This window comes from Drosophila teissieri, chromosome 2L (assembly GCF_016746235.2).
Source record: "Drosophila teissieri strain GT53w chromosome 2L, Prin_Dtei_1.1, whole genome shotgun sequence".
NCBI lineage: Eukaryota > Metazoa > Arthropoda > Insecta > Diptera > Drosophilidae > Drosophila > Drosophila teissieri.
The window spans coordinates 21,053,598-21,078,593 of record NC_053029.1 but is presented as its reverse complement, the minus strand read 5'-3'; the positions used below and the strand labels follow the sequence as shown (position 1 = coordinate 21,078,593).

Here is a 24,996-nt window from a genome sequence, read left to right as displayed (position 1 = left end):
AGTTGAATAAAAAATCTAAACTAAATGCGGCTTTTAATATTCTATGCATTAACACTGTTTATTCATTTATTAAACAAAGAAATATTTAAAATGTTCAAATTGAAAGCAATTATGATTTTGAAATTACTTCTTAATATATTTAGGAACACTTTCACATTCGTACAGTTCTTAATACTGATGGCAGAAACTTAAGACCAGCTCCTATCGGTACAGACGACGCCGCTCCGCATTCTGTAAGGTTATAGCCAGGAGTCCGGCGATAATGACGGTGAGTATCTGAGGAGCATTTGGGATATCAGTTAAAGTGATCGCAAGTGATTTAGATTCAGTTACCTCTACACCCACAACGGACCAATCCGTGATTTTCTCCCAGCGAGTTCCCTTGACGAAGGCCGCTGCCAACTGATGGTCACATCCAACCGTATAGAGATCCGTACTCACCGTGGCGTTCTGGTTGAAGTAGCAACTTTGCGGAATCAGCAGGCCACTATCCGGATAGTTTGCGGGCCCCGTTTGGCCACAGCAGTGATACTAAACGAAAAGTCGGTTGGCACTTGGTTAAACAAAGATAACAAGCTTAGGCTATCTATTAATATTTTCATAATTTCCTTTCCGAAAAAGTGAAAATAATGTTCTTTCTTGTATTCCAAGAGATTTAGGTCCCTGTCAGATAAATAGGATCGCATTTTGTTTCATGTTTCTTATGTTTAGGATCACTACATAGCTCACCTTGATCTCATAGTAGGACATGCTACCCGAATGGTAAAGTTGTCCCTGCCAGGCGTCGTATATGGTCTCGTTGGCCAGCAGCTCAAAGTTGATGGGTTGGACGAAGATCACGGTGATCTGTCCGAAAATCAGGGCCAGCAGAATTGCAGCATACTTTTGGGCGAAGGGAGACGGTTGCGTTAATACTGGAAGTCATCTGGTTACTATCTATAGATAGAGCGCTACTCACTATCCAGGTCATGCGAATGCTCTCCCTCAGAGCGGCGATGCAGCCGAAGATCGTGCTGAAGAAGAGCAGGGCGGCCAGGACGATGCCTAGGATGCAGGGCACCTTGATGGCCACGCTATGGCTAAAAGCGATTAGGGCGTAGGAGCAAGCCGCGATGGTTAGTGCCGCCAGAACCTGCGGTTGAGAGAGTTTCTATAGTACTATGGTACTATCATCTGGCGATTTGGAGATAACAACTCACGCAGCACAGAAAGTCCAAAACGAAGGAGGACACCTTCAATGCCTTCGTACCGCAGCTCATTTTGCTGGATGTTCAGGTCTAGGTGTCGGTTTGGGCCACACTCGTTATCGAAAATCAACTGAAAGGCAGCGCCCAATGCCGAAAACCAAAAACCAAACAGCAAACGCCAAACGGCGCAGTCCAATGAGGCTTAGAGTTATCAAAAGCACCCGGCCATCGGCCTGATAAGGTTCTCCGCAAAGAGCTGGGTTCCACTGGGATCCACTGACGAGCGGAGAGACTAGCGCCTCTGCCTAATTGTTGTATTTGATGAGCACTTGAGCATGGAAATTCGCTCGATATTGGCTCACCCACCAAAGCACTGAGGAAAAAAAAGGGCAGAGGGTGATTCAGGGGGACATATGTAACTAGCATGCGGCGTAAGAAAAATATAACAGTACGATTAATGGGTATAAAATGTATGTACGTGCTTGAGGTATTAGATAACTTATTCCTTTCTAAAGCGAGGAATGAATTATTAGTAGTGTTATCGGCCAGTGAATAGTGTCCACCCTAAACAGCAATAGTCTGAAGTGCAATAAAGATAGCTTTCTGGGTGAGAGCATATTTAATTTTCCGATTTGGGGCACTTGGTCTGGTTGGTTTCATGGTCAGCGAGGTGTTCCCAAGAGAGGAAAGCTAACTTAATCTGGGCGTTAATCAGTTGGGAGCAATGTCAGGTATTGCACCTGAAAAAATCAGTAATAAAGTATTAATGCAAAATGCTGGTGCTCGTTTTACTGATAGTTGCAGTCTATAAATCCATACTCTTTAAATACCATAATACTCTTTTACCATAAGTGTTATTCAAATTGTATTGTTGAAATAAATAAGTAAACTAACAATTCAATGATTCGCATTCATTTGTGCCAGTGCATTCTCACACTTGTTGGCAAACCCAAACAAAACCCAATCGACGCTCGTATTTGTCCACCCATTTAGTACAGCAAAAGCCGTCTAGAAGTAAGCATCGAAATAAAAGTTAGTAACTACTGAAAAAAGAGCACGCGTAGCCGAAGTTTTATTTACGCCATGGGTTGGTCACCGTTGATGATAAGGTATCTGGCATTCCTCTTCAATTTTCTTTGTGCGGTAAGTGGTGGAGATCCTAAAAAAGTTTGTTAAGGCTGACGCGAAAAGTTATTCGCATTTTAATTATTGTCCGCTTTGTTTCCATCACTTTTCCTAATATCGTTTTCTGTGAAATGATAAAGGGTGAAGCCCAGCAACTTTGATAGAGTGCTTGGATGAACGCACTAGTTTAAGATGTTTTATTATAACAATCAAACTTTACGTTGCGATGAAAATTTTACTTAAGGTAGAACAAAAAGTTTAATATGAGACATTAAATTGAAAGAACACGGAGATTCCTCGAAAACACTTTGCGGATTAAAATTAGATAACATTGTTGGCATTTTTAGGATTTTTTCTTCTTTCGGCGAGAAGAAGGTGTTAATAATGGTTCAATCTAACTTATTAAACCCACATTGTGAGTCAGCCGACGGGTTGTCCATGTTATCTGGGCAAATGTGTTTGGTTAGAATGATTATTGGTATTATATTGGAGTAGTTAGTCCACGCATATTTGTCAGAGTTTCTTTAGGATGGGTACTTGTCTTAAAGTATCTTGATGATTTTAAACGATTTAAATGTCATTCGCAGGTCCTGGGTATCGCCACTATTGTGGTTAATGTAATAGCAATCGATCAAATAGCTCCAAAGGACCAACTCATTCTGGGATTGTACATCGCCGTTGGCTCCATTGTGTTCTTGCTCTCGTTTTATGGTTGTTTTGGGGCAATTAAGGAGAGCATTTGTGTTACCTGGGCGGTGAGTTTTTACTGTATAAGCGATATTATTTTTTACTAATTACCTTTTCCGTGATTAAGTACGCCACCTCGATGCTGGTAATGCTGATCGTCTCAATAGTCATGCTTTTTGTCTTCCGCATGCATTTTGAAGAAGACTCTATTACCAAACTGAAACAAGCATTTGCCAAGCAGACAAATACCTACGATGCAATGGCCGAGTACCAGACACAAGTAAGTTTAGTTGCATTAATTATAAAAGGATGATGTGTAGGATGATATGAGTTTAGAAAGGCGTGATTCTTGTTTACATTTGCATATTTTATTTTGAATTATAGTACCTAACTTAACAGATAATATGAGATAATAAAGTAATAAAGTCAATTTATCTTGGGGTGAACTTGTAAATATAATTTTCGTTTAATTCCAGTATCAATGTTGTGGCATATACAAATTAAAGGACTATGGAGACGCCTCTATAACTGTTCCAAGTAGCTGTTATGACCAAAATGATTCGCCCTACAAAGACGGTTGTCTGGCCAAAATGGAGACCCAGTACGAGGAGCTTCTGAAGGGTCCTAAGATAGTTGGCTGGATGCTGATGGTCATTGAGGTGCGTTTTTCTTTGAGCTTTTCAACTCATTTGCTTGAAGTACTTTGTTTTTAAAGATTGGTGCCTTCACTTTCTCCACTATTATGGGAGTGTCTTTAAGGAACGAACTACGGCGCTCTGCGTATTGAACAATAGCATGACTTATAATATTTATGAGATATTGAAGTTCCTGTATATATGTACATACACACTTGTTAATCGAATGTATCGGTTAACTCTTTTGATACCTGAAATATACCATTTTAAGTAAAATGAAAACAAATCCCTACGCATTCTTATGGGAGCTTTTCGATTTGGGGCCATACAACAAAGTAACGTATATTTGCAGTTAGATTCTTCTCTCAAAATCGGGGCCGTTACAGTTTGATTTTTCTCTCAGTGTACTATAGAATCTATCTCGTTCGCGCTTCCTACGTATTTAGAAGCTATTTGGTTTGCATGCGACGCGTCGACAGCTGGCAACCTACAATTTTAATTGCCAAACTGTCTGGCGAAGCCATGCTATGGGTGTGTAGAGGCGAGATGTTCCTGAGCCGGATTGCAGATTACTCAAAATAAACACAATTTAGAATACATTGGCACACATTCGGTGGCTCCCGGCCCGAAAATTGCCGCTGAGTTGTCCTTAGACATGCTAACTCTAAGCAAATCGCAGTCGAGCCAGCTAACGAGTGACAGGAGTCCTCCCTTCGGCCCAAACCCCTTGGCCCACATTCGGGGTCGTGAGCCAATCACCATCAAACCATACACCTTGTTGGCGCACTCAGCTCAACCCTTTCGTATTCTCCTTTCACCTGCATGCCATTTGCGCTTTTATGCTTCCGAGCTCCAGGAGCCGGAGCCTTTAGCCAGTTTCATTTGTGAGTTTCATTCGTGCAGTTTCGCCGAAAATTCTATCCCTATCGACTGGGTGAAGTGAAGCATACTTCCAGGCGCCGCTGCCATGAGTCGCATGCAAGCGTGAGTTCTATGCAAAGTCATATTTCGCGGGTCGCGTGCATTCAGGTGCTAATGAGTTCGAGCCGCTCTTGGGGCCACGCCCCCGATTTCCGCCCGTTTGCGGGGAAGACGGCGGTACAAATTGCTTAATTTGCTTAGCTGTTCTTTAATTTTCACCCACGCACACGGAAACTGACTCAAATTCGCTCGTTCCGTTTCGAATTCCTCAACCATTTGCCATGAGTCGGAAAAAGTTTTGTGATTGGAAATTATTAACCTGGTTACTAGTTGGGAACTCGTGCTGCCCCCTCGTTTTGGCGGTTAGAGGAGTGCGTGCTTGAGAAATTATGGCCTAATCCAAAATGGATTTGTGTGAGCCGAGCAGATAAATAAGCCAATTGAAGACTTACATTTCATTTTCAATCTGGAGTCAATCAGCTTAAGTATACTACTCAGAAGATGCTAATAACATAAATAATCTGACAGATAAGCATTATGTATTATTGTCACTAATTTGAAAAGTATCACAGTTCTCAAATAAACCGATATTGCGTGCATTGTGAAGCTACTGAAATTGTTTTAAAAACATCATCTCATGGTATTATAATATATAATATTATAATATTATTTTTCAAAGTATTTATTTTATCGCATAGAAAAATAATCAAACGCATTTATTATCACTTTTTTTCTGTTTTGTTTGTTTTATTTTATTAAATCAATAGATTAACAATTTTTGTTGGAATTCAAAAATGTATATTATGCCGTCGTGCTCCCTAATAATTGATATTAAATGATATTCATTCGTTTGTATATTTCCGATCTTTAGGCAGTTTAAGGAATTAACTATAACATGGAGTATTAGTGATGGAGTGCGTCTGACATTTTATAATAATACTTAGGACAAATTTTGAAAAAATTTTGTATTAAACTTGGTTATTCTAAAAGGAATTTTTAAACAATTTTGAATTCAAATAATTTAAATACGGACATAGAAAGCAGCCAAAGCCTTATAAGTTTATGGCGTTAGGAGAGACTTTAGTAAGTAAGTCAATTGTTTCCTTTCAGTACCCGCAGCAACTGATCCTATTTTCGTGGCCTGAGCCGTTGGAGCTGGTGTTTTGGCCACAACGCCCACTGCAAGCCACATGTTCTAACCCAATTTTTCCGCCGTGGAATGCTCAGTTACTCTTCATTTTCCAGCCACTTGTATCGCCCATTTGGGCGCAATGAGGAGTCGTCAACTCCGCGCTCCATGTACGTGACTTGACAGTTATTTCAATTTAATAACTTCATATACATGTAAATGGGGCTGCAGATGCATGCCGATAGATTGAATTTGCGGCGCCAACGCGAAGTTTGCATACGCTGCCGCCGAGCGAAACTTTTGCGATAAAAGTAATCAAGGTGCTTCAAAGTTCGCGCCCAAGACGAAGACACTCACCTGGCCGCGACGACCGCGCCCAGGTGTCGCAGGGCAGCCGATCACAAGTCATCAACTTCAGAGGGAATCGCGTGCCGCCTGGGTCCCAGTAATTCGCCCATCCCGCACGTCCATATGGCAACACTTTGCCTTTGACTGGGCCCAAGCCTGTGTAAATCCTGCCGAGTGGCTGGTGGCGATGACACCCACGTCTCCGTCGCCATCCGGCGGATTGCAATTGGAGCGCCCCGCCAGTGGATTTATGATAAGCGGCACGCAAGCCGGAAGGCCGAGGCTCAACTCGAAGTCGGCGATGGCAGCGTGAGGTGTTTGCGGGATATCCCTTGATAGTTAAAGGGAAAGTATACAAAACTATGCCATCCCTAGTCCGGCTGGAGAGCGGACCTAAACCAACAAAGCTTCAATGAACTTTTGACGACGTGTGGATTCCCCTTCCCTACCCCTTTGCCGGGTATTCACAGGAGGCCTTGTCGATGCAGGACTCGTGTCGGCATGTCGGCATGTCGGTCCTGTCAGTGTGCAGATAGCAGCGCTCGGTGTTTGTTTTCCCGCTGCCGGCTGGCAGCGCTCCGAGCTCTGAGAAAGGAAGCCCATTGGTTGCAGGAACACTATGACCTCCTGGACCACCATGAAAACGCGGTACGAATCGGCCGGCAAAATTATGGGTACATCAACATTATCATGTGTGTGACAGATGTATAGTGAACATAATAAATCAGCTTAGATCAAAATAATCAAGAAAACCAATAAAACTAGTTGCGCGAAGTTATCTAAGTTCTCAAAACCATTGATGAAGTCCAAAAAACCTACTTTAAATTGAAGAGCATTTTGCGTTATGAAAGACAAACCAAATAGTGTACTAAATATGAGATCTTGACATATACATAATTTACCTTAAGAATAAAAAAAAATCGTAGGTTCTTGTAGCGCCAACATCATTTCCCCAACCCTTTTCCCCTGAGTGTACGTATGACTCGGGACTATTATTTCGATCGAAATATGATTGGTAACAAGGGACTAATCAATTACCTCGACTATCATCCGCAGCATAACCGCCTCGGTGCGCACCACCAACCGGATGAACGCCCTGCTCTCGGAGTCGATGCTGAGCAGGAGGCGAGCGGCCCAAAATCCGGAAGGGGAAGGAAGCGGTGGAGAGGGCGGGGAGCCACGGAAGGAGAAGCCCAAAAACGACTGGAAGTTCTTTCACACCAACTTTAATATGGAACGTGCCCAGAAGATCATCGAAGATTGCATTGAGGAGCGGCTGCTGTGGGACCGCTTCAGCCGCAATTACGACTCTTGGCGGGCTCTGCAGCTGGCCGAAGGGCTGGCGGCCGAGATTCGCGACCGGGTCAAGAAGCTGAACCACAGGCGGTAAGTGGCGGCACCACCTCATCTGCCACCTAATCACTTAGCCCCAAGATACCCTTGGATCGCATCCGCAGCCATCGCATCGTCTGTCTGCTGTCCATTGTGGAGAAGCAGAACCAGGGCGTCTACCAGCGCATGTGCCACCTGATGGACGAGAAGCGGGATAACTTCACCCAGTTGGTCTTCGAGCGGCCCACATACTTCATGATCGTAGTACTATATCTGGTCTACAAGGACTAGTCGCAAAACAAATGGGAGCTTCATTGTCTCCTGTTGCTTGTTAATTACGCTTAGGATAAGCAAGGTGTTGACCTAAAATATTTGGTCATGATTATGTATTTGGAATGATTAAAAAAAAGAATTGGACAGAATTCTGTCCACACCTGCAGGCCCCGGCGAGATTCGAACTCACGATCTCCTGTTTACTAGACAGGCGCTTTAACCAACTAAGCCACGGCGCCGCTGTAAGAACGGTCGTTGAACTTCTCAATATAAAAAATAACGTCAACGAAAATTTTTGAAAATATTAAATATTTAATCTAGAATTGTTTGTTCAGTTGTTTCCAACCTAAGATAATTGATGGTATGAGATATGGGCTGTACGTGGTCGACATTCTTGAGATTTTACAGCCTACAAAAACGTCTTTCGGAAAAGCTTCAGATTCTGAAGTTCTAATTTACGGTAATGGAAGAGCTTTTAGGTTGTATTTTTGCGGTGTTTATACTCTTATACTGAAAGTACTTAACTGTTATACTGAAGTTTTATAATAGAATAGACAGCAACCATTTTATTGGGCTTAAATTTAAATTGAGAGATTCTTCTTTTACATAGGTTATCTAGACTTAATTTCTGGCATCAATTACAATTAGCATTCTTTCAAAATAATAAAAACTAAAAAAAAATAAAATAATGGCTTATACTTTCTATACGCACAGTAATTGATTGAGGGTGGAATTGCCCTGCAAGAACAATTTTATTTTAATGCTTATTGAAACAATTTTTGCTACATTGGAACACAGTGTTATCTATTGTGGGCCACTAGGGGTTAAAAAAATAAACACACCCCAGAAATTGACATTCTAAGGGTTCTGTAGGCCCCGGCGAGATTCGAACTCACGATCTCCTGTTTACTAGACAGGCGCTTTAACCAACTAAGCCACGGCGCCCTCGAAAGCTCGTGGGTGAGAATGGCGCCTTCAAGCTCCGTTCGTCGGCAAACGAAATGTGAGTCTGCGGACAAATTCATATATAAACGGTCCGCCATGTGAACAGATACTCAGATACTTATGCTTGTAGGCGCTTGTGCTGGGGATATCCGATATACATATATACATATGTATCCGTGGCATTTGCGGGCGAGCGGAAAGAGTTTCTAGCGGCACAGAGCAGAACTAGTTATGTAATCTATGCCATATTTATCTACAACTTGTGCCGTATCGTTTGCCAAGACGACAAAAGTATTTATAAGTAGACGTATCTGCCAGCTATTTAAATACTGGCCGACGGGCATGTTTGTCTTTTCGAGGCTGGGCTGGAGAAATATGCAAATGCCGCCGCCTTGGCCAAATGGAAATTATTTGTACTTTGCGGTTAGCTCGCACACACTGCGAAGAGCAGAGCAAACTTGGGCACTCGAAATGTATCTTTGAAATTGCTGGAAAGCATCCCAGGGCAACCCGCTTGTTCTGCCTAGCTCCTTTCCTTCTATTTTGGTTGGCATCGGCTTATTAGCAAGTCGGCGACCGCTATTTCTTTTTGTTCTCCGCAGCTCGGGCATGTCAAAGAGTTCAGTGGAGCAGCAAGACCACGAGCCCAAAGCGCAGGCGATGGCTAAGTACCAGGGGTCATGTGAATGGGAATTGTGTGGAAATTTGGAAAAAAATGCCGATCAATACGGACTGCCATTATTCCAATAAATCACTGGTATCTGTGTCCCAACTCCCAGCAACAGTTTAGCCAGACACGCACAGCAACTCGCAACTAATTGTCCAACTAAGTTGCTCATCAAATTGCCGCATCACTTTACGCAGATTTTTATCGCGACAGCCCAGCTCCATCGGCCGGGCTCGGGATAAAGGAGATTCCCCAGACACTAACACTCCGAATCGGGAAAAGGTATCTAATGCGTTTCCTGTGTTTTAGCCTTGTAACAGCCAGCAGTCCGATGTCGTTGTCCTGTGCCAGTGTCTGTACTCGTGTATCTACATGTTTCCATCTCTGTTTGCGTACACTACTCTTGTAGGTGTATCGGTGATTGTTGGCATATATTAAATTTGAATATATGTATATATTTGGTACAATGACCTGAAAACATAATAAGTTTACAATAAAAATCTTATTATTGATGTAATGAAATCTTATTTTAGAGGGTAGGACTTACATTACATTAAATTACTTGCAGCTAGATGTAGTGGCATATGCAGGTTTGATGATAGCACCTTTAGGGGTTTATAAAATAGTTAGATCAGAGTATGTTACGTTCGTGGTAAAGTTGGACACAGAAGCAAGCCTCTAAGCGCTTCTAACCTTGCAATTTGGCATTGGCATTAGCACATGACTCCAATAAATTCGTTTTCGCCCCTCCCCACCATTCAATTTCGGCGTTATCTAGCATCTCACTCAACCCGGGACCCATGTCGATCCCGGATTCCAGACCCCTCCGCCAACCTCCTCGTCAAATGCGCAGCAATTGAGTTTTTACGCATTTCGAAAACCTCTGAAAAGGATATGGAGCTGGAATAGGAAATGGAGCAAGAGCTGGAGCTGGAACAGGATAAGGATTTCAGCCTTGGCTGCTGGCCTTAAGCCCGAGGCAGTCAGCTTCGTTCTGTTTCAGTGTGTGGTGGGGAAAGACAAATCTGCTTTTGTTTTTATCTGATGCCGTTTCGTATTTAGCCATCTTATCCTGGTGGGAATGCCAGCACATTTGGCTGACGTCGAAAGTCGGATTAGGCAACCGGAAAGTCTGTGATAGCCTGGCTTTAATGATGGCCGCGGCAGTTCGCGTTCGAGTTGAAATTTTGTAATTATTATTGGCCACAAAAGGGCCATTAGGTCCGCGGAACCTCAATAACCTTAATTGGGCGACATTTCCCAGGCCATTATAAGCAGAGGGCACGCGAAATAAAATGTAAATTAAAGCATTAATTGTTGGAGCTTTTATTTGTGACTCTCCTGGTCGAGTGGAGTTTCTGAAACTTTGGGGGATGTGATATGGACAGATCCAATAGAGAAGCTGAAACAGAGAGAGTACTATAGCATTATACTGATGCGAGAGGTGGAGGTTACCCACTTAATGCTCATGTGGCGGCTAAAGAACTTAAAGTCGCTAACCATCGTCTCGAAGAGATTGTGCAGGAAAACACGGAGCAGCAGGAGCTCGATGCGGATGCGGCGTCGGAAGGACTTGTGGCACGTGTGGGGCACAAAGCTCTTTCGCGAGTTGTCCGCGTGATGAACGTGGGCTTCCATTTCCTTGCGGTAGGTGCGGCAGTCCATCTTGTGGGTCTTCTGGTGCTCCCAACGCTCAATGCACAGCCCGAATTGGTGGATGACCTTAAGTTTGAAATCCTCAAACTTGTTAATCTGCCGATTTGCCTGATGGATGCGGGATTGGAGCTGGCAGCACCAAGCCTCAAGTTCCTTGAGCTCGTGTTGCGAATCCTCCAGGTGTTGGGTTACCTCTTGAAGTCGGCAAAATAGCTGGCACTTCTGGTGACGCAATTCCTGCAGTTCTCCGGCCTCTGGGGGCCAGAGCTCCCGAACTTTCAGATCCTGGCACACATCTAGATTTGTGATTATTATCTTGTTACGCAGTGCGATCAGGCGCTGCTTCATCTCCTCCAGGTCATCGTAGGCGGTATCCAGATCGGTCTCCTCCTCTGGGTCTCTGGGATCTCTGCCGCTGGTCAGCAGGTCGCTCTCCTCCTGTTCATCCAATTTGACGATACCCGGTGCTCGACAATAGACCTTTTTCCATGCTGACATGGTGATTTGATACCAATAGGGATTTGAATACGATGGGCTTCTAGGATTTGTGTTTTGTGAGAAATATAAGTGAAGTAAAGTCATCAGGGTGAGGCCCAGATGAGAATAAAGTAAAAAGGAGCAAAGTATGTTTCAGCTTTGACATTTGAATGCCTAAATGTTGATGTAGTCAATTTTGGTTTTTATTGGCTTTCTATGGCATAGAAACAACGTTCTCCTAAATTAATTTTAGTTTCGCTTGATATGGTATGGACATGACAACAAGTGTTTGGATCGTTAAATCAAAGTTTAACTGATTTCACTTCCTGTTCCCTTGCTCCCAATTTAATTGAGTTAAGCGAATCTGTTAGCCCCTCGTTTCGCTTTCAATTAAATAAACAACTTTTCAGCGGCTGCCAAAACGCTGTTCCGCATCCCTCACCGTTGTAATGGCATTTTAACCCCTAATTTATTAATGACTGCCGGCATTCATCACTGCAAAAAGTTCATATTTCAGAAACTGCCGCACAAAGGGTTGGAAATTATTGGGCGGCATTTGATTAATGACACTTACCGCTCCAGCGAGGGGTATTTTGGAGCCAGTGAGCCGGGGGATGAAGTTTCTCCGCCCGGCCCCAAAGTGTTTCAACAAAATGTTTGCCAAGTTTCACTTTTCGTCGAGTCCTGTCACGTGCAATCTGCACCCGGGCCAGAAACTAGGATGCCAGAGTTTGTTTGGGCTTTTCCATAACAATGTCCTACCCTCTGGGATGTTTCTGCATACCGTTGCGCATTGTGACATGCCAGATGAATTTGTCTGAACATGTGTTCATCTCCTGCTGCAGCTGTTCCAGGACCCCGGTCTCCGTCCTCCGGAATGTCCCTCCTCCGGAATGTCTCTTCTCCGATCCTTGGGACGGTGGAACTGATACAGATAAATTTAATTTCGTTCGCTCTGCTCGCCCGTCGCAGGATGCCAGCCATTGAACTTGAATGCCAACACGAATTTTGATTTTTCTTGCTATCCATATCCAATCCTGCCCTGTCCTCGGGAATCGGGCCTCCGTGTGTTCCACATTGCTGGTGGATCTGGATCTGGGGCTGCCAGGGCTATTGGCATTATTATCACGTAGCCATGCATACGGCTCTTAGTGTTGTTATATCATTTCAGAAATAGGTTTATTTGCGGTCTTAATGGGGGCTTTAGTTAAAATATGGTAAATAAGATGTACAGCTCTTAAAGTTAAAATCTAATTTGTATGTTAAGGTGATTGAAACTTAAGACATATATTTTAATTGAGCAGGCAATGGTAAGTATGAAAACAGCTCTGTCAATATTCTTAATACTTACTTATACTTAATACTTAAAATCAGTTTATTTTATTTAAAGAAACTCTACCAGCTCTTAAAGTCTGCATTTAGAAAGATGAAATGAAAAGCGCTGAAACAATGAGCTTGGGTTTGAGCCCGAAAAATCCACGAGATTTTCCTAGCAACTCTAATGTGGACGTGGCTTAGGGTTTTCCGCTTTCCAATCTAATCCCTCTGCTTGAAAAGTTTAATATGCATGTGCGCTTGTCGCTTCCATAAATCACACGATGGCAATTTCCAATAAGTTTCCATTCGCGGCATAAATCTGAATATTTTGGGACCCGAGCGAAGAAGACAACAAACCTAATTCCTGGGCAAACGTGACTCAATTATATGGCCAGCAGTCTCTGCCATCGCATGTGTGTGCGGGTGCCACTCAGATTCATATGATGTTTTTTACACAATGCATAATTCGGAGCGAATTTATGTGGAAAACAATAAAATTAAATTGTTTTCGCATTCGGCATTCAAAGGCAGAGCGCCTGGCAGGCAACTGCTGTTCGCATAATGAACTCATCTAGACGAGAATAATAAATTTTCCCAACAGCATCCGCAGCGGGAAAGAAATGGCACAGCCATTTCAGGGTACTCCTACTCCCATCCCGCCCAGGCATCCATATGTGATTTTATTCCTGCCACCAGAAAGCGTATCCTGCCAACCAGGTCGTAAACCACAAGTGCCCGCCTTCAGCTCGCAGGGCTTCAGCGACTTTGTCACTCCGCTGACTCCTTTTCCATGGTACCGGGTCCTTGGTCCTTTTGCCTCGTGCCTCCTCGAGTGTTTAACTCATGAACGCCCACTTTGATTTCTATTTGAATTGTGCGCGCAGACGGCGACGCGAGCCACTTGTAAAGTTGCCATATGTGGCACCGATTTACTGCAGTGGCGGACTCGGAAATGGGAAACGGTTGCAAGGAGTTGTGCCAAACTGAAATTTAAACGGGGTTCATTTTTTTCAATGCTGGTATTCTTCCGTAAAACTTTCAATGTAGGAGACAATCTGCCACTAGCGGGAAAGAAAACCAAATCAAAAACCAAAAGTTTAGTCATACTCCAAATATTTCTCTTCTCTTATCAAATGTAATAGTGTTCCAATTTAATTCCATATAACAAATAATGGTAGAACATTTTACAATTTATAAAAATTAACATCGTTTCGTAGGCGTGTAGTTTCGTCAGAGAAGACTTAACATAGTTCGATACAATATTAACACACTCAATATATGAAAAGGCTTGGGAGATCTATAACTGAAACTGCGTAGTGGAATTTCGATATGATTCCTTATAGCTAGGCTTATTATCTTGTTGGGTCTCTTAACTCAATTTCAACCTACAGTCTGAGGATGGTCTCCACCTTCTCCGCAAGTTTCTGGCTGCACGGAAATACTTAAAAATACTTTCACTTGCTGCTCAGACGATTCAATTAAATGCAATTCGCACGCACACATGCCATCCTGGCTCGCCTTCCAAGCTGTCATGTGTTTCTTTGAAAAATAGATTTCTAAAACGTTTAAGCTGCAGCATGTGTCTTGAATTTTAAGCCCCTGGCCACCCCCATATAAACATATTAAAATTGCGCCAAGGTGGATGCAAGCTGGGGAGCCACCCCCTGGATCCCAGAATCCGGCAATCCGAGGAACCCCAGCATATGCCTTGGCCGCCAAATAGCACAAACGTGACCAAACTTTTTGTGACTCTTTGTGCATTGTTGGCAGGCGATCATTTATCTTAAATGCCAGGCCCTGGAAACGGTTCGGGGAGTCCTTTGTGCGGTGCCCTATTCTCATACCCAGTAGGGTAATGAACGGGAGTATGCTCGGTTTGTTGATTCTTATCGATTAGCTATTGAATAGTCTACTCCATTTCAGGTGGTCTACCGTGAGGTTTCGTTTTCCTTTACCAATTAAAACTAGACAATTTGTATATTTTATTAGGTCAATATCTTTGTGGTAGGTATCAGATAGTCGGTATACTCGACCTTTCCTCCTCTCCTTTTTTTTCGGGTGCTAGGCAACCTTCTCGGCAGACAAGGCGGAAGTTTCCCAAGGTGAACGCGGGCTGCCTAATAAGGAGCATTGTGGGCTATGGAATTCATGGCTCTAAGAGGCTTTGCGGGCAGGACAACCCGTCGTGCCGTAATGGTCAAAACCTTGAAAGAAATGAAAATCCTGCACTTAAAAAGGAAAAGTTTGCGGGCGGAAAAGTTGATTCATTGAACAGAAGCGAAGTTCAAACACAAATTTTTGGGGGTCAGCAAGGTATATGTACATCCTTGAAAGGACTTTTCCTTCGAATTTGGTGTGTGCAACCTGTATTCAGTTCAAAGTTACCAATCTCTTCTGCTCAACCCGTTTGCTTGCCGGACACTTTTCCATCTAATTTAAAACAGTTGGCCGAAAGTAGTTTTCCTTTTTATACTATATTTGTATCGCAGCTGAGGCTTATAAAACTTTCTGGCAAAACAATTACGGGGCATGCATAGATAAACAAACAATGTATAGCTTCCCCCAAATGTTATATCCTTTTTCAGTGCTTTTGTTTAAAAAGAACTTTTGAAATTTTTGTTTGTTTGCCCAGCGACTTTGTCTGGGAATTGTGCTCAGATCCTTCTTCCTTCTTGGACGGATATTAAAATTGCAAAATTTTGTAATCTTTTTTGCGAGAAGCGTTTTACATATTCTATAGATTCCGGCGCACGACATAATGTCCCTATTGGGTCCTGGCAGCCTGGCATCCTGGCAGCCGGAATACAGGCGTCCTGGCAGCAGCACATAAGGCTGAATTTATGTATGTATTCCGGCTAGGACTACCCAATTTCCCGTCCCGCTCACACGGCAATAAATGGAATATCCTGCATAAGGACGTTTCCGTTCAACCAACACCCAATCTGGAGCTCCTGGCGCTGCTGCCTCTGCTCCTGCTCTTGAGTGGCAAAAGTTTTTGTCCTTGCCGATGCCAGGAACGTAAAATTTTTATAGACACGTAGGTGAGTGTGCGTGTGTTGGGGGGGGGTGTGGGGGGGTGGGTTTGGTTGGCGGGATGCTTAAATCCCAGTTTACTACTTTAGGTGTTTACCACACAAAAGGCCAGGGGCGAGGACCCCGCACCGCCGGCAATCGTCGAATTATGCAGAAGAAGTTGAGTCGCAAGTCTGAGCTTGGGCTGAGATTGTTTCTGCTGGCGCTTGATGAAAGATTTTTATCATGCAAATAGTTGGGGACTCGGAGAGTGGGTGTGCTTTGTTTGTGTGGGTGCGGGTGTGCGGCATTACTCCTACATTTTATGGGATCTACTAAATTGGATTTATATCAGCAACTGCTGCCGCCCGCCGAGAGCTTTAAGCGAAAGATCCATTTAGAGCTGGGAAAAGTTCGGCGCATTTATCACCCGATAGCACGGGAAATATGTTTTAATAATATTTATTGAGCAAAAGTTTCCTAGCTCTGGGTGCCCACTTAACTTATTGACATTTGACCTTACAGCGACCCCCCTTTTCGCAAAATGGCCAACGAACCGGGGCGGAATCATTGTTGATCCAATTCAAAGGAAAGCGGGTCGAGTTTGGTGTTGCTATCGTGGTAGGACGGAGTAATCCTGCGCGTGTCCGCGCCATTGTCCTGCGTCTCCTGCCCGGATCTAATTTATTTCCCTGCTCCGTATTTGCATGCGTCTCCGGCTTGTTGTTCATTTGAAACATCTTCCGTCATTTGTTGCTCCCGGCTTTACCAATTTCCCCCATTGTCGATGGCCCCACTGCCGCCGATTTCCGAGCTCCTCTGTTTGGGACCGATGATGATGATGATGGCATTATTATGTGTCGGCGCCTTGTTCATTTTTCCTGCCCGTGCCCATTTGCCCATTTGCCCATCGGCATTACTTCCGCTTCCGTTGGCAGCGGGGTGGGTTGTAAAAGTTTTCTTTTCTGGTTTTCCTCTTGACATATTTCATTAAAACGCATTTTCTGTACTTCGCTGTGGTTGCCGGCGGTCCCAGAGAATTATGTGTCACGTTGGGACAGTTTTTCCCAAATTGGAATTTTACGTAATTTATGTTTGATTTTATTGAATTTTAATGACTTTGTAAGGTAAAAGGATTTGTTTTGCATTAATTGTGTGTGAGCAAGTACATTTTTAAACCTCGACGGCTATCAGAAAAATGTGTACAATAAGCCAGGCAATGTAATTAGGTTTGAAAGTTTTGCTGCCAAATTTGGTTTGGGATACCAGAGATTACAATAAAATATAGTAAATTGTAAATGCATGCCAACAATTTATGCAAAATTTTTACTAAATTAATTTACCATAGTCAAAGCTTTCCGCTTAAACGCACTCATTGCTCTATTTTTGATTTGGCTCAGCGGGAATTTTTCGGCAACATAACCAGGTCCCACATGGCGTACATTAAATTAAGGGATTACATTAAATAAATGCCAATTAATGCGGTAATTGTTTATTCAGCTGCGAAATGTTCTGCGGCTCATTATTGGCTTGCCGACCATTAAATTGTATTTACATTTACATTTTCCGCCGACCGCACAACTGTTATTTTACGGCTAATTGAAACTAACTGCAAATAAAACGGCGAACTTGAGAACTTTAAGGCTTTAACTCGGCTGCACTGGCGTCATCATTAGGAATTACTCCTTTCCGGGTGGGCAAGTGGTGCCCAGTGGCTTCCTAATCCCTAATGCAGCCGTGTGCTGACCACTGAACTCTGCGGAATTTATTTCGTAAAGTGGGTGGCAAAAAATGGGGAACGGAAAAAAAGGGCACCGGAAACTAACTGCGCGCGTTTCTGGTTTTCTGGTTTAGGCAAATGGAATATTTAATTAAAACATTCGCAGACAGGCGACTGGCCACCGTTGGCACCTGCGACTCCTCCCAGGTGGAGCATGTGCAATTTGCGGTCCAAGTTCGGGGTTCGGGGTTCGGGGTTGCCATGGTGTTGTCCATCTGCATTCCACCCCTCGAAAAATTTGTTATTGCATTTATGGATACACGTGTAAGGCGGGGAACTCAGAGGCCATAACATTTAAATTTTATGCCGGCAAGGCTTTCAACGCCTGGCCAACTCGCCAGCGAGATGGTGATGGCCATGAATATGACGGCAATGATGATGCCTAAGACGACTCTTTGGCACAATAAAAATGTGACCATAAAATTATATTGTCCAGGCCGGGGCTGGCCAGTTTGCCTTTGACTCCGGCCATCCTGCAATTTAGCCCCCTCTTAGACAATCGCAATCCCAAATCCCCTCCTGGCTCAGACCCATCGTCATCATGTGTGTGTGCTTGTGTTTTTATTATGCTAATAATGGTTCGAATGCCAGACCTTTACTGCCAGCCATGAGCTTCGACTTCGACTTTGACTGGAGTGAAGTGAAGTGAGTGGTGTGGAGTGGAGTGGAGTAAAGAGTCCCCGGAAAGTAGGCAGTGGAGAAATCACTGGCAAGTGGCTGAGCGGGCCTTTTACTACAGTTTAATAACCCGGACGCAAAGCCGCGTCCAAATTTATGAGCATTTAAATGTACATATACGGACATCTTCTTTATTATTTATAACAGATGTTCGGGATTTTTGGGCTGAGCGCAAATATATATGAGTGGCTTCGAATATATCCGCTGCCCCCGAGGTTAATGCGTCAGTCGGTGCGGAGGATTGGAGTGTTTGTAAGTGCTCTTAAATTGTGAGTTATGGATATTGGCAATAGGTAACGTTGAATGGATTAGTGAGTATCAGCGCACTAAACTGATAGCACTAAAAACTTCATCGGATATTCAGAAACTGCGTAGAGCTTTCATTTAATCGTAGCAAATGGTATTTCACCTGAGATTAAACATTAAGAAAACACCTCTACCCCTATTCAATTAAAAGTGAGGAAGAAGATTAATGCTGTCTTCATCTGCGAGGCTTTTTCAAAAAATTAAATCAAATTTTTTAGGAGGTTGGTTTGTTTTTTATTATTGTTAGTCTGTGTTTATACTCAGGTTTTCCTTATAATGAATTCACTTTCAATCTTTGAATATAAAATCGAATTCCGATAATCGTATGTTAATTGGCTCTTGGAATACAGTCGGCTTACAAACGTTTTGTTGCGTAACAAGCGATTGCTGGAATCTCTAGTAAGCCCAAATCAAAAGGAAAATGTAACTCCATGCAGTGAGTAAAAAGCTTTTAGATGCCGGAAAGGCAGTACTAATTGGACGCTCCTCCGAGAGCCCATCACCCATTAATTAACCAATGGCGTTTGCTGTTGACTCAAACGACTCGCAGCCTTTGTATCAACAGTTAATTTCAATAAAGGAGCACAGCTACCCACTTCCACTCGCACATGTCCTTCCATTTAGCCAAGGATTTGGCATCGTGTTCCTGTAATGAAGTCCTAATGTCTCGTCGCGTTCCGTGTTGTTCCAATGTCGGGCAGACAGGCAGGTACACGTGTCAACTTGTGGGCGGGCCATCTTTGCGCGGCGAGGGGCGTGGCACGTCTGAATTTATGTCTCGGCTCATTAGGAAGCTAATTTGTCATGCGTTCAACACGCGTGCCTTCTAATCCGGCAAGACTTTAAATTTTCAGCACTTTAATTGAAAATTTCCCAGCTTGGGCCTGAAAAAATGAAAGGAAAAAGGGATCCCAGAGTAAGATGCTCAAATTGCCAAACTTTGTTTGCCAGCAATGCGGGATTAACTGTATTTAAGTGCCACGGAGTAGCAGGATAGCCGAATTCCACTGGGCTAATTTATGGGGCTACCCCAACTTACCCCTTTCACTTTCCTTTCCCCAACTCAGGTTGCAAAAATGAAAGGAACAATCTGCGAGATAAGGACAGTGGTGAGGAAGAGAGTGGAAATCGGGTCTTAGCAGTGCATAAATCTTAAACCGCAAGGAATGGGCGACCGTAAAGCGGATTACTTCGGCGTGCATTGAAACAATTTATTTTATTGCGATTCTTCCGGCGCTTTTTTTTACCCCAGGACGTAGGCGTGTCTGCGTTGACAGTTTTAGAACGAAAGTTGTCCTTCGCAGCTGCTTAAATATGCACAGAAGTCCCGACGCGAAAGTCCCGGCTGAAAACAAACCAACTGCATCCGACGGGAGTCCTTGTCGATTGCATCCAAGAGTGAGAAAGTTTATCGCAACTTTCTGCTTGCTCAGCTGGATGGCGTTTCTAATTGCTTTAGCTATGCAAATTAGATTCGAGGAGCGTAAGAGTTGAGCGCGTGAACAGAATGGGAGGAAATAAAATTGCCTGAAACCCCACAAAGGTACTCCATTTTTTTTGCTTATTCAGAACAGTCGACCATTCATTAAATCCACACTGATGTTGAATTAGACTTAACCCCTATTTTGAATTGCTCGAGAAATAATAATCATTTTACAAATGAATTTAAAAACTGTGATAATCTCCAACAAAGCGTTTCTATGAAATGGTCTATGAATTCTGGTCCAAATTTACTAACTAAATAAACTTGTGAATATAAATATGTTCATTACCTTAATTTTACATATTAGGCTTTGGCTTCCAATAATCCTTATTTTGGTAATTGAAAGTTAAGTTATAAACTCGTGTTTCTATGTTTATGAGGCTCATATGTGTATCAAACCCACCCACCTGTTAATGGCCATTGTTAATTTTATCAGGTTATCATTACATCTTCGTTTCGGACAGGAAGCTTATGTTTTCTGTTGCCCAACAGCTGCATCGTTAGATCTGATACGCTATTATGGATATGCTTACAACAATGAATGCGATACTTGGAACAAAGCCGATGAGTTTAACTAAATTCCTATGTCAAACTGCTGGCAGATTTGCATATACGATACACATGAGAGCGGTCGGCCAGCGCTTGCTGATCTATTTGAGTGGTTATAGGATCCCAGTCCTAAGCCAAGGTTATTCCTCCAACTGATTGGATTCCCGTGTTTTCCATTCTCTTACTTAACTTCGCGAAGTTGTAGCAATCGAATCGATTTATGTTAAAGAGTGCCTCTGGACCGGGTCCAAATCCCGTGACTTACTGCAGAGAGCCACGCACTTGAGCAGGTAAGAGGGAAAAGGCTAAATACATTGGCAATTGTGATATCTACTGGCAGGAACGACGTGTCGACAGGCAGACAACAGAGCGATAAGATATGCCCCATCTATTTGGCCAAATTCAACTTGACTTTGGCCTTCAGGTGGTGCCGGGCTGCCAAGCTGCTAAGTTGGCAAAAATGTGCGCTAATCTGTTGGCAACACGCCACAAAGCTTCAAGGTCCCAGTCTTCCAGTCTTCCAGTCTCCTAGTCTCCCCGCCAATTCATTAGCATTAGCTCAGTTGGCTCAGTAAGGTAAAAAGGGGTATATAATATCCACAAAGTACTCACTTACATACATGTGTTGTGACGCTGCAGACAATGCAAATGTAAATGTGAGGCATTTGAACAAGCGCATAATTGCCAGAGAATTTACGATAATGTTTTAAATTAAAAAGGATGTTGGACCGGGCATCCCAAGCCCATCCACATCAACAACCGTAACCATGCCCCCAACCCCATCCCCATCCCTCCGATTCACATGGCATGAAGTTGCCTGCGCTCCTTTAGCCAGTTGGACATTCTGGCCCGAGTTGAGTTGGCATTAAAACATCTTGACGCAATTTTTGCGATAAGTCGACAGCAACGAGCCACAGCGAACCCAGGGCAGAAATAATGGCTGGATTATGTACGAATCATGTCGCTGTTGTGGTCGTTGCCTTTCCTTGGCCATGTCTACAGCAAAAGATCATGTTGGGAGCGAGCATGGAGCAAGGATAAATCAAGGCACCTTGCCACAACCACTGCCTCATCCGCTGCCTCATCCACTGCCTCGTCCGCGGACACTGAATGGCTAAAAGGTGTTAAAACTATTTTTGTAAATTTAATGTGCGATAAAAGAAATGAAAATTCAACAGGTTGCGCAAAAACGTGACGAATTCCGTTCCCCACACTCCTCGCAGCTCTTAACTTGTTTTTAAGCTTTTTGTGGGAAAATTCTAAGTTTTGGCCAGCCGGAAGTTAGCGAGGTGATTTCTTCTGGGGCACTTAAGGTGGAGCTTAGGCTGAACCCAAGCCAAAGCCAAAGCCAAGCAAAAGCAATTTGCCACATGCCAGCCGCCAAGCACCTGGCCACCCAAGGATCGGCCATTAACATTGTGCCGGCCTAATGAGCCGGACGCCATAAATGGCCAAAAACATTGTGCTCCAAAGAAGCTTGTAAAATTAGAAAGCAATTTCAATTGCAGTCGCCAGGTATTTGGTCAGATGCACGTTGCCGCTGGCCGAGTTGGGAATGTTAATACTCATGTTTCAGCTAATGTTGTGGGCCTGGCCAAAAAGCACTTATGCTAATCATGGCAATTAACAATCGAACTCCCCAACCGGTTCGAAGGAGATATCAGAGCCTTCGACTGGTGTCCATCACGGCGTCGGGAGCAGGGGATCCAGACCTGTGGACCTGTAGATTGTGATGGCTTGTCGCCAAGATCGCTGTCCGCAGGCGAAACCGTTAGTGCACTGGTCGTACTAGCTAGTCGAACGATGATCCAGTTTGCAGTGGCACTTGCCCATCCTGCCTCATCATGACGCCTCCTCTCCTGAAAGTGCCACCCGATGGTAAGTTAAATTAGAAAGCAACGGCGCTTTATTATTATGGCTTAATCACATTGCAACACCATTAACAGCGGCAGCGGCAGCAGCAACAGTTGCCCAACTTGCCGCTTGTTTTGTGGCTGCAACAGCGATTAACACTTTCATCTAGCAGCTAATGGCATAAAAGGTGTTTGGGAATCAATTAATTTACCTGGCAGGAAGGCTCGGACACTTCGCCAGGCCCTCAGGCGCACTCAGAAAAGGTAACTCCACTGAATTCCCCAAGGCCAAAACGACGATCTGATGATGACGAAAAGGATCTAACAATGCAGAAAGGGTACATGCATCTCAATGTTCTCTTCAGTTGTTTCCAAAGCTGTGGTGTCGAAATATAGTACTATTCACATTAAATAGTGATTGGTTTTTTGATTATTTTCTATCTGCCCGCGAATTGCTTCTGCGGAATAATTGTTTAATATTGGTCTCTAACATAATTTTATGGTTATTTCTGCTAGCAAGAATGGATTTAAATTTAGTGCATTTATTTACTTTTAGTTTTGACGCAATAACGCCGCTCAAAATGTAATTCTGAAAAGTATTATTTAAAAATAATACGCAAAATATACTTCATTTTGTTTATTTGAATCTTCAGTGCGATTGGAATGGAATCAATTTTAAAATTCAATGACAACTACTTAGGTTTAATAATAGTGATGTATTCGAGATCTAAAATCATTGAAAAAAGCACAAAATCTTTGAAATGTTGACAAAGAAATTATTATCTTTTTTTAAAAACAGAACGAAAGTCAAGAGTCTTGATAATCGTATACCTTTTATGTTGCGAACTATATACTTTTGTAGATAGAAAATACCACTTAATAATATAACCTCCAACACCTTCACTTTCCTTTGATTTTTTAAGTTGACAGGCAGGAGAATCGTGGCCGATAGTACCAAAGACGGAGGATGTGCGGCTGGCAATAAGGATATAAGCGGATATTCTGCGTCACATCTGGCAACCCTGGTCGGGCAACCTGCTCTCATTAAACTATAGGCCCACGAGGCGATATCGCATTCTAACCGAGCAAAGCTGCAAAAAACTGGCACTTCCAGTAGAGCGCAGCACGAGAAGATGCACGCAGCCGGGCGGAGGAGGCTGAAAAATGAAATAAAAACTCGTTGCGAGAGGAGCCAACCTGGCCAACCTGGCCAAAAGCCCATCCCATCGGTTCGGCTGGAATTACCAAGCCGAGCTGGCCAGTGTCGAAAGCAAGCTCGACGCGAGTAGAACTCGGTCGCGAACTCTCGGACTGCAAAAGCCGATCGCAGAAACGGGTCGGGACCCAGAGATCCAGAGTTCCAGAGCTGGGACGAGTGCGGATTTCGCGATGTGGAAGCGATACGCTACCGCCTGGTGTAAAGAAGGCATTAAAGTCGCTGCCAAGCTGCCAAGCTGACAAAACGGCAATAAATTAAGCCAAAAAAGCGCCGCGGGTCGCGGGAAAACCAAACGCAAGAACAACAATACGATGCGAAGAAATTTAACAGTTTACACGGTTGCAGTTTTCGAAAGGTAACCGAGGTAGCTGCCCATAGCCCACAGACCACAGACCAGTCTTCTGCAGAGCGTCTTCAGCGCGTTCTTCTGATCAGGTCGTTGGCAGCCGCGGCTGCGTGAGCGAAGAATCGCGGGGCGGGGCGGGGAGGAAGAAATGAGCGGCGAAGAACGGAGAACGGAGAACGCAGAATCGGGTCCCAGGAATGGGAATACAGCGGGGCCTAGGACTATTATTAGTTTTGCTCCCTGGCGGTAATTAAAGCGTGAAAATCACTCTTTAACTTCCCATAAATTTGTGCTTTTAACGCAACATTCCAATCCGCGGCTGCAACTGTGTTGTGTCGGTGATATGTGCGTGTGCGCCACTCCGGTAATGCGTTTTCAATTATAGACTAGCCCCAAATCGCCTCAACTGGGATTAAGCCGATTGGCAGAGCACCGAGGACTGGTAAGTACCTCTCCATGATGGCCAGCTTAATGGGCGGGGGCGGGGCAGGCAATTGCCTGCGACTGCGACTGTCAATTGATTTTAATTTAAGCCCAGGCGATTTGCTTTAAATTGCCAATTATATTTAGTCGCTAGATATACGATAAGACCGAGAGCCAAAACGACACCGAACTAACCGGCAATTTAGTTTGACTTTTCCGCGATTTTTTATCCGTTTCTTGTGTTTGGTGCATTGTAAATAAACGAGTAATTGGCCGGCTTGAGACAACAGTGATTTAATCTCGGCCTGAATTGCAGAACAGAAATGCCAACACTTTGGAGCACCCCCACCTCCAAATCCATTGATTCCCACACAAGACCATACCATACCTTACCATATTATAATACCATACCTTACCATACCATGCTATACCATACCATGCTGATCTCCGAACCGACTGCACTTGCTCATTAAAAGCGCGCCACACTGACCTCAAAGAGCTTAACTCACGGCCCTCCAACCTCGTCTCTCCCGGTTTCGTAGAGCCAGGACCCAGGACTCAGGACCCGAACAATACGGAACAGAATTAAAATAAATTGCAAAAACAAACGAAAGCGGGGCAATAAAGGGGCTCGGGGATGGGTTCGGC

General features: G+C 43.8%; 4 protein-coding genes and 2 non-coding genes across 7 annotated transcripts; 2 read left to right on the top strand and 4 right to left on the bottom strand.

The window, feature by feature from the left end:
* Window positions 1-125: 125 nt before the first annotated feature.
* On the bottom strand, window positions 126-1,351 carry LOC122621532 (protein late bloomer). Its single transcript, XM_043799432.1, has 5 exons — window positions 1,200-1,351; window positions 959-1,132; window positions 730-882; window positions 334-531; window positions 126-276 (listed from the first exon to the last, which is right to left on the bottom strand). Exons 1-5 carry the CDS (start codon window positions 1,257-1,259, stop codon window positions 202-204), a joined length of 660 nt encoding a protein of 219 aa, XP_043655367.1. The 5' UTR covers window positions 1,260-1,351; the 3' UTR covers window positions 126-201.
* Window positions 1,352-2,175: 824 nt separating this feature from the next.
* Window positions 2,176-3,920, top strand: LOC122621584 (protein late bloomer). Its single transcript, XM_043799500.1, has 5 exons — window positions 2,176-2,330; window positions 2,900-3,067; window positions 3,127-3,279; window positions 3,476-3,658; window positions 3,715-3,920. Exons 1-5 carry the CDS (start codon window positions 2,271-2,273, stop codon window positions 3,784-3,786), a joined length of 636 nt encoding a protein of 211 aa, XP_043655435.1. The 5' UTR covers window positions 2,176-2,270; the 3' UTR covers window positions 3,787-3,920.
* Window positions 3,921-5,624: 1,704 nt separating this feature from the next.
* On the top strand, window positions 5,625-7,910 carry LOC122621519 (dynein light chain Tctex-type protein 2B). Of its 2 annotated transcripts, none has more exons than XM_043799398.1 (3): window positions 5,625-6,706; window positions 7,089-7,418; window positions 7,490-7,910. In XM_043799398.1, the coding sequence occupies exons 1-3, from the start codon at window positions 6,534-6,536 to the stop codon at window positions 7,653-7,655; spliced, it is 669 nt and encodes a 222-aa protein (XP_043655333.1). In that variant the 5' UTR covers window positions 5,625-6,533; the 3' UTR covers window positions 7,656-7,910. The 2 variants fall into 2 exon arrangements, with proteins under 2 accessions (XP_043655333.1, XP_043655344.1); XM_043799409.1 differs by having other exon boundaries at window positions 6,515-6,680.
* On the bottom strand, window positions 7,803-7,876 carry Trnat-agu. The gene has a single exon. It is a non-coding gene; the product is annotated as a tRNA-Thr (tRNA).
* Window positions 7,911-8,508: 598 nt separating the features above from the next.
* Window positions 8,509-8,582, bottom strand: Trnat-agu. Its single transcript has one exon. It is a non-coding gene; the product is annotated as a tRNA-Thr (tRNA).
* Window positions 8,583-10,559: 1,977 nt separating this feature from the next.
* On the bottom strand, window positions 10,560-11,556 carry LOC122621350. Its single transcript, XM_043799190.1, has 2 exons — window positions 10,709-11,556; window positions 10,560-10,651 (listed from the first exon to the last, which is right to left on the bottom strand). The coding sequence occupies exons 1-2, from the start codon at window positions 11,485-11,487 to the stop codon at window positions 10,576-10,578; spliced, it is 855 nt and encodes a 284-aa protein (XP_043655125.1). The 5' UTR covers window positions 11,488-11,556; the 3' UTR covers window positions 10,560-10,575.
* Window positions 11,557-24,996: the final 13,440 nt, after the last annotated feature.